Source organism: Carcharodon carcharias, chromosome 5, assembly GCF_017639515.1.
Source record: "Carcharodon carcharias isolate sCarCar2 chromosome 5, sCarCar2.pri, whole genome shotgun sequence".
NCBI classification, from domain to species: Eukaryota; Metazoa; Chordata; class Chondrichthyes; order Lamniformes; family Lamnidae; genus Carcharodon; species Carcharodon carcharias.
Window position 1 is genome coordinate 16,293,352 of NC_054471.1, and position 21,276 is coordinate 16,314,627.

General features: G+C 44.8%; 1 protein-coding gene across 1 annotated transcript in view; it reads left to right on the plus strand.

Annotated features, from left to right (window-relative positions):
• LOC121278115 (dynein heavy chain 8, axonemal-like) overlaps window positions 1-21,276 on the plus strand; it is a 1,831,678-nt gene that overhangs the window by 863,670 nt on the left and 946,732 nt on the right. The window contains exon 40 of the mRNA XM_041188200.1: window positions 10,206-10,308. Coding sequence (XP_041044134.1) covers window positions 10,206-10,308 — 103 coding nt within the window. The remainder of the gene's footprint in view (window positions 1-10,205; window positions 10,309-21,276) is intronic.

Below are 21,276 nucleotides of genomic sequence, written 5' to 3' on the forward strand. Positions count from 1 at the left end.
GTCCTGTGCACTCCCTGCTGCTAGGTCCTCCAGGAAATGGCAAACCATTTGCCTTTTAAAATTACCCCCTGTCATGAGAACCTCAAAGCATAACACCACGAACTCTCACAAAGGGAATTAAAGGTAGATTGACAGAAAAAGATAAAGGGCAATGAAATAAGTCAGTGGAAATTATGCAGGCAAACACTAATGTTGATTAATATCATTGAACTCAGGATATAATGAAGGATTAAAAAATACAAACCTAGAACCAACAGATCAATTGTTTCCTGGCTACTGAGGGAAGCAAATCATGTGGGGATCATGCCACAAGGCATAGCTGAGTTAAAACTAAACCATGGCAGCGTCGTGGCGGGGGTGGGGCTGGAAAATGTGGCTAGCCATTCATAAGTTCATTGATTTCGGCAGGACCAGACAATCCTGCCAGCAGGAGGGTCAGGAAAATTCTGCCAATGATCTTATTAAATTTATGGAGTAAACTCGAGGGGATGAATAATTTACTTCTGATCATGTTTTCTTATGTAGAAACATTAGCAAACACAGGGACATGCAAATACAATCACTGACTTTGTTGACACCTGAAATTGCAAGAGGAGATTACTCACCATAAGCAAATTCACGGGGCATGGAAATATAGAATCGCCCAAGATTTGCACTAATTGTGGTAGTGGGCGGGAAAAAGGACGTTTTACCCGCAGGCAGCGAAGGCAGCTTTTCGTGCCGTATCCTTCCAATCCCCTATCATTAATCATGCATTCCTGGGAAACACTCCAGGTCGCTGGCAGAGCGTCCTCTCATTTGCTCCCCTCCTCACCATCACCTGAGGCCTTCAGTAAACCAGGAGTCATATTTAAAGGTCGCCCCTGCAGAGAGCGAGCACTCTACAAGGAATAGGAAGATGCTGTGAGCTGATGGCTGTCAAAGGGAGGAAACCTGCAGCCCTCATCTTTAGTGACGCCTCCCTCGAGCATCTGCTGGAGGCCTGCCGTGATATCGTGATCCAACAGAGGGCACTGGTGAGAAGTGACTGAAGCATTCTGGGAAAAGTCACCATGGACACCGTGACTCAAGAGGGAATCAAGGAGAATCACTGTCAAAGAACGGAATAGCCCCAAATATTGCGTTGCTGTAGTGTTTCCATCCCTCCCTCCTCCTCAAACCTAAAAAAAAGAGAAAAAGGAAGAGGCAGTGCCTTCAGGAGTGCACCAGACCTGCGAGGGACACTCTTCTGAAAGTGGATTTTAAAGAAAAAGCATCTGATTAGTGAGTAAATCCTGGGAGCAGACTTGGAAGGGGGAGCACTGGAGCGGTGACCTCAGGGCACAGAGTAACTGAAGCCAAAACAGAAAAAGTGACATCACAGGAAAGCTGTGACCTGATTGGTTGGTAGGAAATCTGCACCAAATTTGAAAAAAAAACTACAAAGCTAATTAATAAATTAATTAACTGAGTTGTGATGGCTGGGCAGGTGATGTGCTGTGGCTGTAAGATGTGGGAGCTGGCAGATCCCATTGTGAGCCGCAGTGACCACATCTGCAGCTAGTGTTGGTTGCTGGAGGAACTCCGGCTCAGAATTGCTGAGCTGGAGTCCGAGCTCTGGACGCTGCGACACATCCGGGAGGGTTACCTGGACGCTTTGTTTCAGGAGGTGGTCACACCCGTTAGATTAAGTACCTCAAATTCAGTCAGTGGTCATGGTCAGCAGGGTGTGACTACAACTGGGGCAGGTAGAGGAATCCTGTGATCAGGAACAGAGGAGCCTCAGTTCTTGACCTTGTCCAACAGGTACAAGGTACTTGCTCACTGTGTGGATGAGGAACAGGGCTGTAGGGAGGATGAGCTAGCTGACCACGCCACCGTGGCACAGGAGGCCATTCAAGAGGGGGGGGAGCAAAAAGACAAGTGCTGGTTGTAGGGGATTCTATAATTAGGGGAATTGATAGCATCCTTTGTAAGCAGGATCGAGAGTCCCGCATGGTATGTTACCTGCCTGGTGCCAGGGTGAGGGTCATCTCTGACCGGCTTGAAAGGATATTGGAGATTGGGGGGAGGGGGGAGGATCCAGTTGTTGTGGTCCATGTCGGGACAAATAACATAGGTAAGACTAGGAAAAAGGACCTGTTTGGGGATTATCAGGAACTAGGAACTAAATTAAAGAACAGGTCCTCAAGGGTTATAATCTCCGGATTACTACCCGAGCCATGTGCACATTGGCATGGGGACACGAGAATAAGGGAAGTAAACGCGTGGCTAAAGGAGTGGTGCAGGAAAGAGGGGTTCCATTTCGTGGGGCACTGGCATCAGTATTGCAACAGGAGGGATCTGTACCGTTGGGACGATCTCCACCTAAACCGATCTGGGACCAATGTTCTAGCGAAAAGGGAAAATAGGGTGGTCAACAGGACTTTAAACTAGAAAGTGGGGGGGAAGGGAAGGGTAAAACTCCAAGCAGTATGACTGATGGGAAATAAAGCAGCAGGTTAGCGTGTGTGAGTGGGGAGGGTGGGGGGGGTGGTCTGGGGTGGGGGTGGGGGGGTGGCTGGGGGGTGGATTCAACTTCATGGAAAATTATGAAAAAACTGAAAAGAAAGGTGAGCCCAGGAGAGGCTATTAAATTCTCCAGAATACAATTAGGACAGAGTGTTTGGAAAGGGCTAGGAATCTAACTTCAAGCACATCAGATAAAGGGACGACAATGAAAAAGGGGACGGGAAATACAGGACTGAAGGTGTTGTATTTGAAAGCACGCAGTATACGAAATAAGGTAACTGAGCTTGTGGCGCAGGTTGAAATTGGCAGGTATGATGTGGTGGGCATCACCGAGACATGGCTGCAAGGGGATCAGGACTGGGAACTAAGTATCCAAGAATATACATCCTATTGAAAAGATAGGCAGGTTGGCAGAGGGGGTGGGGTTGCATTGTTAGTAAGAAAAGAAATTAAATCGATATCAAGAAACGACATAGGGTCAGATGATGTAGACTCTGGGTAGAGTTGAGAAATTGCAAAGGTGAAAAAACCATAATGGGAATTATGTACAGGCCCCCAAACAGTGGTGAGGATGTGGGGCACAAAATACACCAGGAGATAGAAAAGGCGTGTACGAAAGGCAAGGTTACAATGATCATGGGGAATTTCAATATGCAGCTGGACTGGGAAAATCAGTTTGGTAGTGAACCCCAAGAAAAGGAATTTGTGGAATGTCTATGAGATGGCTTTTTAGAGCAGCTTGTGGTGGAGCCCACTACGGAACAGGCAATTCTAAATTTAGTGATGTGTAATGAGGCAGATTCGATAAGGGAGCTTAAGGAGAAGGAACCCTTAGGAGGAAGTGACCAAAATATGATAGAACTTACCCTGCAATTTGAGAGGGAAAAGCTGGAATCAGATGTAACGGTATTACAGTTGAATAAAGGTAACTACAGAGGCATGAGGGAGGAGCTGGCCAGAATTGACTGGGAGATGAGCCTAGCAGGAAAGACAGTGGAACAGCAATGGCAGGAGTTTCTGGGAGTAATTTGGGAGACACAGCAAAAATTCATCCCTAGGAAGAAGAAGCATACTAAAGGGAGGATGAGGCAACCATGGCTGACAAGGGAAATCAGGGACAGCATAAAAGCTAAAGAGAAAGCATACAATGCGGCGAAGAGCAGTGGGAAGCCGGGGGATTGGGAAGCCAACAAAGACCAACAGAGGACAACAAAAAAAGAAATAAGGAGGGAGAAGATTAAATATAAGGTAAACTAGCCAGTAATATAAAAGAAGATTGCAAGTGTTTTTTTAGATATATAAAGGGTAAGATAGAGGCAAAAGTGGACATTGGACCGCTGGAAAATGATGCTGGAGAAATGGTAGTTGGGAACAAAGAAATGGTGGAGGAACTGAATAGGTACTTTGCGTCAGTCTTCACAGTGGAAGACATGAGTAACATCCCCAAAGTTCAAGAGAATTGGGGGGCAGAGGTGAGTATGGCCATTACCAAGGAGAAGGTGCTAGGAAAACTGAAAGGTCTGATGGTGGATAAATCACCTGGACCAGATGGATTACACCCCAGAGTTCTGAAGGAGATAGCTGGAGAGATAATGGAGGCGTTAGTGGCGATCTTTCAGGTATCACTGGAGTCAGGGAGGGTCCCAGAGGACTGGAAAATCGCTAATGTAACCCCCCTGTTTAAGAAGGGAGTGAGGCAAAAGACGGGAAATTACAGGCCGATTAGCCTGACCTCAGTCGTTGGTAAAATTTTCGATTTCATTATTAAGGATGAGATTTCAGAATACTTGGAAGTGCATGGTAATATAGTGCAAAGTCAGCATGGTTTCATCAAGGGGAGGTCATGCCTGACAAATCGGTTAGAATTCTTTGAGGAGGTAACAAGTAGGTTAGACAAACGAGAGCCAATGGATGTTATCTACTTGGACTTCCAGAAGGCCTTTGACAAGATGCTGCACAGGAGGGTGTTCAGTAAGAGCCCATGGTGTTAGAGCCAAGCTACATGCATGGATAGAAGATTGGCTGTCTGGCAGGAGGTATAGAGTGAGGTAAGGGGGTCCTTCTCAGGATGGTGGCTGGTGACTAGTGGAGTTCTGCAGGGGTCAGTGTTGGGACCACAACTTTTCACTTTATACATTAATGATCTAGATGAAGGAACTGAGGATATTCTGGCTAAGTTTGCAGATGATACAAAGATAGGTGGAGGGACAGGTAGTATTGAGGAGGCTGCAGAAGGATTTAGACAGGTTAGGAGAAAGGGCAAAGAAGTGACAGATGGAATACAACGTGGGGAAGTGTGAGGTCATGCACTTTGGTAGGAAGAATAGAGGATTAGACTATTTTCTAAATGGGGGGAGAATTCAGAAATCTGGAGTGCAAAGGGACTTGGGAGTCTTAGTCCAGGATTTTCTTAAGGTTAACTTGCAGGTTGAGTCAGTAGTTAGGAAGGCAAATGCAATGTTGGCATTTATTTCGAGAGGACTAGAATATAAAAGCAGGGATGTGCTGCTGAGGCTTTATAAGGCTCTAGTCAGACCACATTTAGAATATTGTGAGCAATTTTGGGCCCTGTATCTCAGGAAGGATGTGCTGGTCCTGGAGAGGGTCCAGAGGTGGTTAAGGAAAACAATCCCAGGAATGAAAGGCTTAACATATGAGGAACGTTTGAGGACTCTGGGTCTATACTCGATGGAGTTTAGAAGGATGAGGGGGGATCTGATTGAAACCTACAGAATACTGAAAGGCCTGGATAGAGTGGACGTGGGGAAGATGTTTCCATTAGTAGGAGAGACTAGGACCTGAGGGCACAGCCTCAGAGTAAAGGGAAGACCTTTTAGACCAGAGATGAGGAGAAACTTCTTTAGCCAGAGAGTGGTGAATCTGTGGAATTCATTGCCACAGAAGGCTGTGGAGGCCAGATCATTGAGTGTATTTAAGACCAAGATAGATAGGTTCTTGATTGGTAAGGGGATCAAAGGTTACAGGGAGAAGGTGGGAGAATGAGGTTGAGAAACTTATCAGCCATGATTGAATGGCGGAGCAGACTCGATGTGCCGAATGGCCTAATTTCTGCTCCTATGTCTTATGTTCTTATGGTCTTATGTCCACAACCCCTGCTCTGGGTGAAGGCCAGCAAGCAATGTCTCCAATCCTGCATGGGAAGCAATGGTCAGCACCAACGCCCTGCAAAAGAGGACAGCAACCCAGTGCAGATAGGTAATGAATAGTCTCATCCATTCTGCCAGGGTATGTCACTCAACTCATTACTCAATTCACCCACTAGCAAACCCATCATACACATCCACAGGGTTCTCACACCTCAAGACACAACACCACTAACTCTCATGCACACACTCACAAGAGGCTCCTATCCTCTTGAGCTTGTTTCCTTATACCATCCATGACTCTGCTCATCACAAAACATTCCACGCAGTGCCATGTGTACTGCTCACACTCTCTCCACCTGTTTTAGAGTCATAGGGTCATAGAGTCATAGAGGTCTACAGCACAGAAAAAGGCCCTTCGGCGCATCAAGTCTGCACCGGTCAAACAAGTACCTAACTAATTATTCATGCAGGAGAAGCCAGCTTACAGCAACAGGAAGAGGTCGCAGACCGTGGATGGAATGGCCCACATTAGGCCCCGCACTCACTTTGAGGAGTGTGGCATTGCACTGACTGGTGAGGAAGTGGACCATGCCAGCAGAGATGGTGAGGTCAGCGGCGAACAGCCACGTGTGGTTCCTGAATCACATCATCCATCTCTCAAGGCAACTGTGAGTGCACTGTGCTGCCATGAACTAATTATGTCTACTTTGGTTCTCAGGGAGCTCTGCCAAGCGGCCAACACCCTCAGCCTGCCAGTCCCTCAGTTTCATCCATGTCCTCAACTTCAACAAAGAGGACACCTCCTCCAATGAAGAGCTGGAAGTAAGCAGCCTGGAAGACCCATCACAGCATTTACCTAGACCCTTCACAGGCTAGAAACACACACCTCAGTGGGACTTAGATCTAAAGCAGGCTCAGGCTCACAATCTGGTGGTTGCCAAATGGACATGTGTCCGAAGCTGGAGGTGGCAGGTTCAGCCGAGTACCGCAGGGATCAGTGCTCCAGCTATTCACAATAAATATCAATGATTTGGATGAGGGAACCAAATGTACTATTTCCATTGCTGATGATATGAAACTATGTGGGAATGTGATCGATGAGGAGGGTTTTAAGAGGCTTCAAGGTGATTTAAACAGGTTGAGTGAGTGGGCAAATACATGGCAGATGCAGTAGAACATGGATAAGTGTGAAGTTATCCACTTTGGTAGGAAAAACAAAATGGCAGCATTTATTCAAATGGTGATAGATTGAGAAATGTTGATGTAAAAAGGGACCTGGGTGTCACTGTACAGCAAGCAGTTAAGAAAGTGAATGGTATGTTGGCCTTCATTGCAAGAGGACCTGAGTACAGGAGCAAGGATGTCTTACTGCAGCTGTACAGGGCCTTGGTGAGTCCGCAACCAGAGTATTGTGTGCAGTTTTGTCTCCTTACCTAAGAAAGGACATATTTGCCATAGAGGGGGGTGCAGTGAAGGTTCACCAGACTGATTCCTGGGATGGCAGGATTGTCGTTTGAGGTGAGATTGAGCCGACTAGGCCTGCATTCACTAGAGTTTAGAAGAATGAGAGGAGATCCCATTGAAATGTATAAAATTCTGACAGCGCTGAACAGACTGGATGCAGGGATAATATTTCCTCTGTCTGGGGAGTCTAGAACAAGGGGTCACAGGCTCAGGATACAGGATGGGCCATTTAGGACTGAGATGAGGAGAAACTTCTTCACTCAGAGGGTGGTCAATCTATAGAATTCTCTACTACAGAAGACCGTGGAGGCTAAGTCACTGAATTTATTTAAGAAGGAAATAGATAGGTTTCTGGACTCTGAATGCGTCAAGAGGTATTGAAATGTGCGGGAGTACAGCGTTGAGATATAATATCAGCCATGATCGTCCTGAATGGCAGAGCAGGCTCAAAGGGCCGAATGACCTACTCCTGCTCCTATTTTCTATGTTTCCCCAGCACTTGGAGGATTGCGGGAGAAGAGGTATCTGTGAGGTTTGAGTCAGGTTATAAGCCCTGGATTCGGCCTTCCAAACCATCATGGGGAGTCACCAGAAGGTGGAGGAGCATCATGCAGAGCTATTGGAAACACTCAACGGAGTTAGCACATGAGTCGGAGGAGTGCATCCACCTACTTGATGATGAAGTGGTACCCACGTGTATGGTGATCCCCATGAAATGGTTCGCGGACGCCATGGAGATCCTGATCCAGCATAATGTGGAGATGCGCGCAGACCTGCATGGTAGCCATTGGCGAGTTCCTGCAGTGGCAACACAGGAGGGAAACGGGACACATGGACATCCCTCCAGGTGCTCCTTCCCCTCAAGGATTCAGGGTGGGGCCCTCAGGCACCCGAAGGTAGGAGGACTGGCAGCTGGACACCCCTGGGCTATCCATTCGGGAATCTAAGGCTGCCCTCTCCCTCTGAGTTCCCTTTGTCTGTGATCCTCTCAACCTTGTCCTGTCACCACAGAGCGAGCAGATGGCCCATAGGAGGACAGCCAAAGCAAGTTGAAGGCCCAAAAGCCTCAGCTCTCCAGAGGACTCACACCAAAGTCATCAGAGGCAACAGGGCCAACAATTGCACAGGCTGTCTCCTCCACTGCTGCGGATGTCAGGACAGCACCTAGAAGTGGAAGGCCTAGAAAAGATATGAAATTCTGATCACAAATGGTTGCATGGGTGAACATGTGTTGTCCCTTTATAATCTGAAAATATTTTCGCTTTAACTGAATAATGTGTAATGGTGTCTTTCAGCTTCATTTATAGGCTTAGCTAGTACTCCACCTGCACCCCCCGCCCTCCCCCATTAGCAGTTCAGCTGCACGCAACCGGCCCTTGAGCGATTCTGGAGGGAGAAGTGTGTGTCTGGCAGGGCCTTTCGGAACCTTGTGTAAGCACTCTCCCACGCACGCAGTTCATTCCCATATCACACTCATCTCAACGTCCTAAGCATTTTCAATGTTGCCTGCTGGAGTTCTCTTTCAGTTGCCCACCTGAGCTGACCTATATTTCCACCCACCCACTGATCGGACTTCCATGCAGTGCCTGTTCCTGCCCAACATAACGTTCCTTTCACTTTCGATTTTGCAAGATAGTACTGGTGAAGTATGTCTTTAGATCCCCTGTCCTTTCTCCTCTCTGAGTCATCCATGTCCTTTCCTCCATCACTGTTGACTCCTGGCATCACCTTCCACCTCCCCACCATCACCTACCGGCCAGAACCCTTTTCTTTTCGGGATGTCCAGGTGAACGTGAACATTCCCTACCTTCCCAAGAATCTCACCCCAATCGACATTGACCTCCCTGACCTACCCCTTGCCACCCCCAGGGTTCATGTCTGCCTCTGAGACCTCACCAATCACCCTCACCACCCCTTCTACTGCTATTGTCACACCCTCACCCGAGCCCCCTACCGGCTCACCCTGCCCTATCTCATTCTCACCATTCTCTCCTGCACTGCCCACCCTCATTTCACTTCCCAGGAGGTAGCCATCGACTCCTTCCCAAGGACCCCTTCCTCCCCTGCAAACTCCGTCCTCCCCCTCTCCCCCTTGACTCTATACTCCACCCCCGGACTCCTTCTCCACTCCGAGCTCCTTCCTCCACCCAAAGTGTAAGTCCTGCTCCCCTCTGAACTCCTTCCCTTACACTTTCCTCCCCTCATCATTTCCCCCCCAAACGCAACCACCTTGGGTAGTCGGTAGTACATCTTCCTCTCCCAGTCAAACCTAGACATTCCCCTTCCATCTCCCCGGTACAGTTTCCTCTCCCACTCACAGCTGGACCTTCCTCTCCCCACCCCACCCCTACCCACCCCCACCAATCATCTATAGCAGACCATGGCCAAGACACTGATGTCCCGAATCAGACTCTCAACAGTGACCTTTCACCTCCCGTGAGCTGCTTCGTGGCAGAGCCATATCCATCAGAATCCACCAAGCACGTGGCACAAGTGTTCCTCCAGGGTCTGGTTGTTGTAGGACTCTAGCATCTTCTGCTCCTTGGATGTCCATGATGTGACTAAGGCCTGACGGTAAGTCCTGACTTCTGCACATCACACTTATCAAGACATGTTTTGCATTGACATGTTTTGCTGCTGACGCAGATGATAAATTTGATGTGAGGGAATGATTTTGGCAAGCATGGCTTATAATGATATGCAGATGTATGAAAATGAAGTTCCCGCCATCCGGTGGCAGGAAATGTGGCCCACCATTGACGGGCGGAGTGGTCGATTGCAAACTGGATTCACAATGGCATGAAACCTATTTTTTGGCCTCCCAGCCATATTGTCTGCCATGACGCCAGAACGCCATGGAAAATTCCAGCCGTAGACAGTTTCAAGACAGGAAAATATCTACCAGTGATGTATTAAATACTCTGGAGTATAGTTTGGAGCTTACTATGAACACCACAATTAAATTCTGCCCTAGCTTAAGACTTGGAATGTTAAGCTTAACATATTCTAGGCTTCCCCTTTAACAGCACCACTGGAAATCTTCTATTAATTATAACAATCAAAACAAAGAGGTTGGGAAACTTAGAATTGGAAACTGTTCTCAAGAGATTTTCTTATGTGTTTTAAAATTTATATTTTTGCCAGATATTTGGAAAAGAAGAGATTGCTATTTCCTAGATTCTTCTTTGTCTCTGATCCAGCTTTACTGGAAATCCTTGGTCAAGCCAGTGATTCGCACACCATTCAGGTTTGTTTGAGTGGCTTCTACAATGTGTTACAAAAAAAAGAAACAAAATAAATTGGTAAAACAACTATTGATAGCCTAGGAAAAGTTTAGGTAGTGAAAGTTAACAACTAGCAAGCAGCAAATATGACCTGCTTTACCAATCACAGAATCACAGAATGATATAGCATGTAGGGATACCTTGTGACCTATTCTGTTTGTGCTGGATCTTTAGTCGCGCTGTCCAATCGCTTTTGTTGCTCATTCATGTGATGTGGGTGTTGCAACCAGGTCAACATTTACTATTCATCCCTAATTGCCCTTGAGAAGGTGTCGGTGAGTGGTCTTTCACTGTGTGGTGTAGGTGCAACTACAGTTGGGGTAAAGAGTTCCAAAATTTGACTCAGTGATGATGAATGAAAGGTGATATATTTTCAAACAGGATGGCATGTAACTTGAAGGGAAACTTGCAGGTGCTGTTATTGCCATGCACCTGCTGCCATTGTTATTTTATGTAGTAGAATTCACAGGTTTGGAAGGAGCTGTCAAGAATCTTGGCAAGTTAGTGTAATACACTGAGTTATGGTGCCAGTGGTGGAACGAGTGAATGTTTAAATTAGAAGATGGAGTATCAATCAAGCATGTTGCTTTGCCTTAAATGATGTCTTTAGTAATGGAGCTGCATTCATTCAGGCAAATGGAGAGTATTTCATCACACTCATGAGTTGTGCCTTTTAGATGTAGCTTTACAGCGTCAAGAAATGAGTTAATTGCTGTCAAATATGAGATCTCTTACAGCTGCAATATTTATCTAACTGGTCCAGTTAAATTTCTGGTCAATGGTAAGATCCCAGAATGATGATCGTAGGAGATTCAGCGATGGGGTATTGATGTTAAATTAAATTAGACTCTCTCGTTGGGGATGGTGATTGCCAAATCTGAAGGCTTTCCAGCTCTTGCTGCATGGGGACATGGACTGCTTCAGTATCTGAGGAGGAGTTCTGAATGGAACTGAACACTATGCAATCATCAGTGAACTTCCACACTTCTGACCTTGTGATGGAGGGAAGGTTATTGAAGATGTAGCTGAATGTGGTTAGGCCTAGATCACTTACCTGGAAACTGCTGCAGTGATGTTTGAGGGTTGAGATGATTGGCCTCCAATAACCACAACAGACTTCCTTCATGACTCTAGCTAGTGGACACTTACCCCCTAATTTCCATTGACTTCAATTTTACCAGTGCTCCTTGCAGCCACACTTGGTCAGATGCTGCCTTGATGTCACCTAGCTTGGGGAATTCAACTATCTTGTCCATATTTGGACTAATGTTGTAATGAACTTTGGAGCTGAATGTTATTGGCAAAACCAAGCTGAACATCACTGGTCAGTTTATTAGTGAGCACATGCTTCCTGATCGCACTGTTGATGGTTCCTTCCGTTACTTGCATGACATTAGGAAGTTCTGAGGAACAAAGGGACCTTGGTGTGTGTGTCCATAGATCTCTGAAGGCAGAGGGTCAGGTTAGTGGGGTGGTGAAAATGGATATGGAACACTTGCCTTTATCAATCGAGGCATAGATTACAAAAGTAGGGAGGTCATGTTGGAGTTGTATAGAACCTTGGTGAGGCCACAGCTGGAGTACTGTGTGTTCTGGTCACTACATTATAGGAAGATTATGATTGCACTGGAGGGTTGCAGAAGGAGCTTCACCAGGATGTTGCCTGGGATGAAACATTTAAGTTATGAAGATAGGTTGGATAGACTTGGGTTGTTTTTGTTGGAGCAGAGAAAACTGAGGGGCGACCTGATCAAGATGTACAAGATTATGGGGGCATGGACAGGGTGGATAGGGAGCAGCTGCTCACCTTAGTTGAAGGGTCAGTCACGAAAGGACACAAGTTCAAGGTGAGGGGCAGGAGGTTTCGTGGGGAATGTGAGGAAAAACCTTTTTACCCAGAGGGTGGTGACGGTCTGGAATGCGCTGCCTGGGAGGGTGGTGGAGGCAGGTTGCCTCACATCCTTTAAAAAGTACCTGGATGAGCACTTGGCATGTTATAACATTCAAGGCTATGGGCCAAGTGCTGGTAAATGGGATTAGGTAGGTAGGTCAGGTGTTTCTCATGTGTTGGTGCAGACTCGATGGGCCGAAGGGCCTCTTCTGCACTGTGTGATTCTGTGATTCTGTGATTGAGAATTGTCTAATAGTCTGGTAATTGGTTACGTAGGATTTGTCCTGCTTTTGTGGACAGGACTTCCTGGGAAATTTTCCACTTTGTAAAGTAAATGTCAGAATCGTAGCTGGATTGGAAAAACCTGGTTTCGAAACATAGTAGTTCTTCAGTCAGGATGTTGTCAGGGCCCATAACCTTTGCTTTATTCCGTACCCTCAACCATTTCTTGATCTCACGTGGATTGAAAAAATTGCCTTAAGATTTCCTTCTGTGATAGCAGTGACCTCAGCAGAAAGCAGAGATGCATCATCTACTTGACACCTTTGACTGAACACGGTTGCCTACACTTCACCTTCATCTTTTAGACTAAGCGGTGGGGCTTGCTAGTAATTGCAGATTGGGATAATCATGGAGCAACCTCCTCCTCCTCTTCCTCCTGTTAATTGTTTAGATGTCCACCATCAATCACAACTAGAACGTTTGAGGATTGCAGGGCTTTGATTTGATTACATACATGGGGTTACATAAATAGGTTATACAGAATAGAAAAAGGCCATTTGACCGAGCAGTCCATGCCAGTGTTTATGCTGCTTTAAGCCTTCTCCTATTTTTGATCCTCATCTAACTATTATTTTAGCAATATATTCCCTTCCCCCTCAAAGGCTTGCCTATTTTCCCCTCAAATACATTTATGCTATCCATTTCAACACTCCCTGTGGAAGCAGGGTAGAGGGCTTCCATTTAAATGAAGATGAAAAGGATTTTTTTTCTCTGAGGGTCATTAGCCTTTGGAATTCTCTTCTCCAGAGAGCAGTGAAGGCTGGTTCTTTGAATATATTCATGGCTGAGTTAGACAGGTTTTTGATCTATAAGGAAATCGAGGGTTATGGGGGCAGGTAGGAAAGTTGAATTAATGTCAGATTCAGATCGGTCATGATCTTGAAAAATGGTGGAGCAAGCTCGAGGGCCTATTCCTGTTCCTAATCTTATGACCTAAATTCAATCAATTTTCAAATGGGCGAACAAATTTCTTCAGAATTCCATTGGTTGTTGGGTCACTTATCTCAATCTATAGCATACTGCTTCGATTGTTTAGTATGGGAACATAGGAAAATAAGAAATATGAGTGGGAGTAGGCTCTGTGGCCCTTTAAACCTGCTCATCTGTTCAATAACGTCATTCCTTATCTTCTCTCTCAAATGCATATTCCTGTACTATGCCCATAGCCTTTAATTCCCTCAGTATCCAAAAATCTTTCTAACTCTGTTTTGAGCATATTCAATGACTGAGCATCCACTGCTCTCTAGGGTAGAAAATTCCAAAGATTCAAATGCTTTTGAGTGAAGAAATTTCTTCTCTGTTCAGCCCTAAACGTTTGAACTTTAGGGGGAAGCAGTGGTGTAGTGACATTGTCACTGGACTAGTAATCCAGGGTAATGCACTGGAAACCCAGATTTGAATTCCACTGCGGCAGATGGTGAAATCTGATGATGACCATGAAACCATTGCTGATTGTTGTAAAAACCCATCTAGGGAAGAGAATCTGCCATCCTTATCTTGTTTACATGCGACTCACAGCAATGTTGTTGACTCTTAAATGCCCTCTGAAAGGCACTCAGTTCTCAAGGGCAATTCTACTGTGTTTCTAACAAAACAAACGTGGTCAGACCAGCCAATCAGCACCGCTTGCAGGGAAGCTTATAAGGGGCAGAATTTCTCTAGTCCAGAGAGTGTATTGTAGCCTCGCTAGAGGCCTGAAACTAATCCAGCAGCTCTGTAAAAAAGTTTCTTCAACTAAAGAAGCCTCTTGGTTGTACGTCTCTACATCTGATAATGAGGATAAATAATCGTGGCGCTGCCCTACTACTTGTTTTGTGAGTATCTTGTTTTAAAAAATATATGCCTCTCTTTGGAAGGATCGACCCATTTGACTCCATCACAAGGGATTAGCCTCAATACATTGAGTGCCTTTATTTCCAGGCCAACAAAATATAGGGAGAGGAAAAGCACAAAGCAATTCTCTTGAGTCTATGGGAGTCAAACCTACAATCTTATTTGCAGTCTCACAGCAAGTGTGCCCGACTCCAAATCATTTGATGAGCTTGTGGATTTAATGAATGTTATTTTCAGGCCATCAGTCATTATGCAAAGATTCAAATTTAATATGAGGATGAGGGACCCAGGCAAATCTATAGCGACTCATATTGCTAAGTTGAAGCAATTGTCAGAGCATTGTGAATTTGGAGCGACCTTGAACCTGTTTTTATATTCTCAGCTAGTTTATTCTCATTTTCTATTTTCTCTCTTTTTTTCAACTTTTTGCTGTTCCTTTTGCTAGTCTCAGAAAGCACTCTTCAGATTTTCTCAGTTCTGAAGAAGGGTCATACAGACTCAAAACATTAACTCTGTTTCTCTTTCCACAGATGCTGCTGGACCTGGGGAGTTTTTCCAGCATTTTCTGTTTTGCTTCAGATTCACTACTACTCTCTGCAACATTATAAGCCTCTTCTCTTAATCTAAAACTATCTGTCGCCTCCTTAGTGAACCATAGATAGATCATACTCACTGAGTTTTTGTTTTACAATGGAGTGTATTTCTGTTGAACATTTTGAATTGTTTCTTTAAATGTTTCCCTCTATTTATTTCCCAACATACCATTCGGCACTACGTCAATTGGTGTGTGGCCCAGGTACCAATCCAGAGATTATCACCACTGATGTTTTGCAGTTTAATTTGGACCCTAAGTCTCCAAATTCTTCAACAGGACATCATTCCTAGTTCTACCTATGGCATTTGCTCTTATTTGGACCATGACCACTTGATCCTTTCCCTTCAAATCCAAGTTCACCTGGGCCATGAGGAGATGTCCTTATCCCTGGCACCAGACAGGCAATTTAACCTCTGGGCATCTCAGTCATGGCAGCAAAATTCTATCTATCAAAGTATCTATTCCCCAGACTATACTGTTCCTATCACTATCACATTCCTTTTCGTTCTGTCTGCTTGAATGGCTTCCTGCACCATGGTGCCGTGGTCAATTTGCTCATCCACCCTGTAGTCTCATCCGTGCAGGTCACAAGCACCTTGTACCTGTTGGACAAAGTCAAAGGCTGAGGTTCCATAATCACTACATGCTGGATTCTCATACCTGTTTGACTGGCAGCTACAACCTCCTGTTCTTTGCCATTAATCAGCTATAAAGTTCTATCTAAACTAGGGGGTGTGATTAACTCCTGGAACAAAGTGTTCAGGTATCTCTTCTCCTCCCTGATGCTCCGAAATGTCTTTACTCAGACCTCAGCTCAGCAACTCCGAGTCAAATTTGTAGGAGCAGGCTTCTGGGACCAAATTATCTATTCCTACTCCTATTTCTTATGGCCTTATGATTTGCTAAAGTTGCAGACACTTACCAAAGCTATGGTTGTCCAGGACTACAATACATTCCATTGAGTCCAATATGTTGAAGACACTGAGTACCTGGTTCAGTTAGGTTGCAAGCAAGACAGGTGCAATAGCAACAATTTGCATTTATATAGCACTTTTATCAAAGCGTCCCAAGTGCTTCACAGGAGCATTATCAAAATTTCACATTGATCACATAAAGTGATATTATGGCAGATGACTCCAAGAATGATCAAAGTTTAATAGAGCACTTTGAGGGAGGAAAGAAAAATTGAGATGCAGGGAGGTTTGGGGTGAGAATTGAAGAGCTTAATGCCTGAAAATCAAGAGATAAAAGGGAGAGAGGAGCTTAAAACAATCATAATCACCAGGGAAAAGGTACTGTAAAAACTATTAGAACTAAAAGTTAATAAGTTCCCTGGACCTGATGGCCCACATCCTAGAATCTTAAAAGAAGTAATTTCAACGGTTGTGATCTTCCCTAGATTCTGAAAACGTCCCAATGAATAGGAAAGTCACAAATGTAACACCTCTATTCATGGAAGGAGAGAGACAGAAAGCAGGAAAACTATATGACAGTCTGCCCAACATCTGTCACAGGGAAAATGCTGGAATCCCTTATTGAGGAAGTAATAGCAGGACATCTGGAAGCACTTAATCATGCAGAGCCATTTTAAAAAAAAATGATTCATGGGATGTGGGTGTCCTGGCTAGGCCAGCATTTATTTCCCATCCCTAATTGCCCTTGAGAAAGTGGTAGTGAGCTGTCTTCTTGATCTGCTGCAGTTCATGTAGTGTAGGTATACCCACAGTGCTGTTAGGCAGGGAGTTCCAGGATTTTGACCCAGTGACAGTGAAGGAATGACAATATATTTCCAAGTCAGGATGGTGAGTTGCTTGGAGGGGCACTTACAGGTGGTGTTGTTCCATGTATCTGCTGCCCTTGTCCTTCTAGATGGTAGTGGTCGTGGGTTTGGAAGGTGCTGTTTAAGGAGCCTTGGTGAGTTCCTGCAGTGCATCCTGTGGATGGTACACAATGCTGCCAATATTCAATGGTAGTGGAGGGAGTGAATGTTTGTGGATGGGGTGCCAATTAAGCGGGCTGCTTTGTCCTGGATGGTGTCAGGCTTCTTGAGTGTTGTTGGAGCTTCACTCATCCATGCAAATGGAGAATATTCAATCACACTCCTGACTTGTGCCTTGTAATTGGTGGACAGGCTTTGGAATGTTAGCAGGTGAGTTAATTGCCACAGGATTCCTAGCCTCCAACTGCTCTTGTAGCCACAGTATTTAATGATTGGTCCAGTTCTGTTTCCGGTCAAAGGTAACCCCCAAATGTTGATAGTGGGGGATTCAGTGATAGTAATGCTGCTGAATGACAAGGTTAGATTCCCTCTTGCTATGGATGGTCATAGCCTGGCAGTTGTGTGGCACAAATGTTAGTTGTCACTGGTCAGCCCAAACCCGGACATTGTCCAGGTCTTGCTGCATTCGGACATGGACTGCTTCAGTATCTGAGGAGTCACAAATGGTGCTGAAAATTGTGCAATCATCAGCGAACATCTCCACTTCTGACCTTATGATAGAAGAAAGATCATTGATGAAGCAGCTGAATATATTTGGGCCAAGGACACAACCCTGAGGAACTCCAGCAGTGATATCTTGGAGCTGAGATCACTGACCTCCAACAAGCACAACTACCTTCCTTTGTGCTAGGTATGACTCCAACCAGTGGAGAGTTTTCCCCTGATTCCCATTGATTCCAGTTTTGTTAGGGCTCGTTGATGCCACACTCAGCCAAAGGCTGCCTTGATGTTAAGGGCAGCGACTCTCACCTCACCCCTGAAGTGCAGCTCTTTTGTCCATGTTTGAACAAGACTGTAATGAGGTCAGGAGTGACTGATCCTGGCAGAAGCTATTTTGCATTGATGTGTTGGGCTCCTCCACCATTGTGGATGGGGATATTTGTGGAATCTCTACCTCTAGTGAGTTGTTTAACTGACTACCACCATTCATGACTGGATGTGGCAGGAATGCAGAGCTGAGATCTGATCCATTCATTGTGGCATTTCTTAACTTTGTCTGTCACTTGCTGCTTATGTTGTTTGGCATGCAAGTAATCCTGTGTTATAGCTTCACCAGGTTGACACCTCATTTTTAGATATGCCTAGTGCTGCTCCTGGAATGCCCTCTTGCACTCTTCATTGAACCAGAGTTGATCCCCTGACTTGGTGGTAATGGTAGAGTGGGGATATGCCAGGCCATGGTTGAGTACAATTCTGCTTCTGTTGAGGGACAAAGCACCTCATGGTTGCCCAATCTTGAGTTGTTAGTTCTGTTTGAAATCTACCGCATTTAGCACAGTGGTAGTGCCACACAAGACAGTGGAGGGTATCCTCAATGTGAAGGCGGGACTTCCTCTCCACAAGGACTGTGCGATGGTCACCCCTACCGAAACTGTCATGGACAGATGCATCTGCGGTAAGCAGGTTGATGATGATGAGGTCAAGTATGTTTTTCCCTCTTGGTTCCCTCACCACATGCTGCAGTCCCAGTCTAGCAGCTATGTCCTTTAGTACTTGGCCAGCTTGTCCTGTAGTTGTGCTATCGAGCCACTCTTGGTGATGGGCATTAAAGTTCCTCTCAGAGTATATTCTGCGCCCTTGCCATCATCAGTGCTTCCTCCAAGTGGTGCTCATCATGGAGGGATACTTATTGATTTTCCAAAATTCCCCATATTTGGGGAAGATTCCATTGTATTGGAAAATAGCAAAGATAACTCCTTTATTCAAAAAGGGAGGGAAACAGAAAGCAGGAAACTATAGCCCAGTTAGCCTAACTGTTATAGGGAAAATGTTAGAAGCTATTATTAAAGATTTTTGAAGCAGGATACTTAGAAAAATTCAAGGCAATCAGGCAGAGTCAACATGGTTTTGTAAAAGGGACATCATGTTTAACCAATTTATTGGAGTTCTTTGAAGGAGTCACTTGTGCTGAGTATAAAAGGGAACCGGTGGATGTACTATACTTACTTTTGCAGAAGGCATTTGATACAATGCCACATCAAAGGTTATTGCAGAAAATAAAAGCTCATGGTATAGGGGTAACATATTGGCATGTATAGAAGATTGATTAGCTAACAGGAAGCAGAGAGTTGTCATAAATGGGTCTTTTCCTGGTTGGCAGGATGTGACGAGTGGAGTGCCATGGATCCTCAACTTTTTGTAGTTTATACAAATGGCTTGGATGAAGGGACTGAAGGAATGGCAGTTAAATTTGCTGATGACACAAAGATAATTAGGAATGTCAGTTGTGAAGAGGATATAAGGAGGCTACAAAGTGACATAGATTAAGTGAGTGGGCAAAGATGAAGTATAATGCTGGCAAATGTGAAATCATTCATTTTGGCAGGAAGAATAAAAAAGAAGCTTATTTTCTAAATGGTGAGAGATTGCAGAGCTCTGAGATTGAGGGTTTGGGTGTCCTGGTGCATGAATTGCAAAAGGTTAGTATGCAAGTACAGCAAGTAATTAGGAAAGCCAATCGAATGTTATCAGTTATTGTGAGGGGAATTGATTACAAAAATGAGGAGGTTGTACAGAACGCTGGTGAGACCACACCTGGAATATTGTGTACAGTACTGGTGCTCTCATTTAAAGAAAGATGTAAATGCTTTAGAAGCAGTTCAGAGAATGTTTACTAGACTAATACCAAGAATGGGCAGGTCATCTAATGAGGAAAGGCTGGACAGGTTAGGCTTGTATCCACTGGAATTTAGAAGAGTAAGAGGTAACTTAATTCTGTGGGGTCTTGACAGGGTGGATGTGGAGAGAATCTAGAACTAGGGGTCACTGTTTGAAAATAAACGGAAGCACATTTAAGACATTTTTTTTCTCTCTGAGGGTAGTGAGCCATTGGAACTCTCTTCCTCAAAAGGCGGTGGAAGAAGAGTCTTTGAATATTTTTAAGGCAGAGCTAGATAGATTCTTGATTAACAAGGGTTGAAAGGTTATCGGGGCCAGCAGAAATGTGGGTTTGTGGTTATGTTCAGATCAGCCATGATCTTACTGAATGGTGGAGCAGGCTTGAGGGGCTGAGTGGCCTACTCCTGCTCCTAATTCGTATGTTCGTATCAGCTGACCATGGGAAGTACATGGTAATCAGCAGGGGGTTTCCTTGCCCCTGTTTGACCTGATGCCCTGAGAGTTCATGGGGTCCAGAGTCGATGTTGAGGACTCCCAGGGCAACCCGCTCCCAACTGTATACCTTCTCTGGGTGTGTCCTGCCAGTGGGACAGGATATACCCAGGAATGGTGATGGTGGAGTCTGGGACATTATCTGTGAGGATGACTATGTCAGGCTATTGTTTGACTAGTCTGTGAGACAGCTCTCCCAATTTTGGCACACGCCCCTAAATGTTACTCAGGAGGACTTTGTAGGGTCAACAGGGCTGAGTTTGCTTTTGTCATTTCTGGTGCCTTGGCTGCCAGCTGGCCTGCCCAGTTTTGTTCCATTTTTAGGTTTTGTTAGTTTTTTTGACAAAACTGAATGATTTGTTAGACAATTTCAGAGGTCATTTAAGAGTCAACCACATTACTGTGGGTTTGGATTCACATTTGAACCAGATCAGATAAGGCCAGCAGATTTCCTTCCCTAAAGGTCATTAGTGAACTAGATGGGTTTTTACGACAATTGACAATGGTTTCATGGTCATCATGAGATTCTTAATTCCAGATTTTTATTGAATTCAAATTTCACCACGATAGGATTCAAACTTGTGTTCCCTTGGGCCTCTGGATTACTAGTCCAGTGAATATACCACTATACCACTGCTTTCCCCTATTGTGAAAGGGAAATCATTTTTGACTAATTTATTAGAATTCTTTTAGGAAGCAACAAGCAAGGTGGATAAAGGGGAACCTGAAGATGTAGTCTACTTGGATTTCCAAATTGCATTCGATAAGGAACCACATCAAAGGTCATAAAATAAGAGCTCAAGGTGTTGGTGGCAACATATTAGCACGGATAAAGGGTTGTTTAGCTGACAAGAAGCAGAAAGTCAGGATAAATGAGTCTATTTCAGGCTGGCAAGCTATAATTAATGGAATGCCACAGGAATCAGTGCTGGTGCCTCGACAATTTATGATCAATATTAATGACTTTGATGAAGGAACCAAATGTGTTGTTGCTAAATTTGCTGATGACACAAAAATAGCTAGGAAAGTAAGTTGTCAAGAGGGAATGAAGAGTCCACATAGGTTAAGTGGATGGGCCAAATATTTGGAGTATACTGTGGAAAAAGTGAACTTGACTATTTTGTCAAGAAGAATAAAAAACAGTATATGATTTAAATGGTGAGAAACTGCAGAACTCTACGCTACAAGATCTGGATGTCCTGATCCATGAAACACAAAAA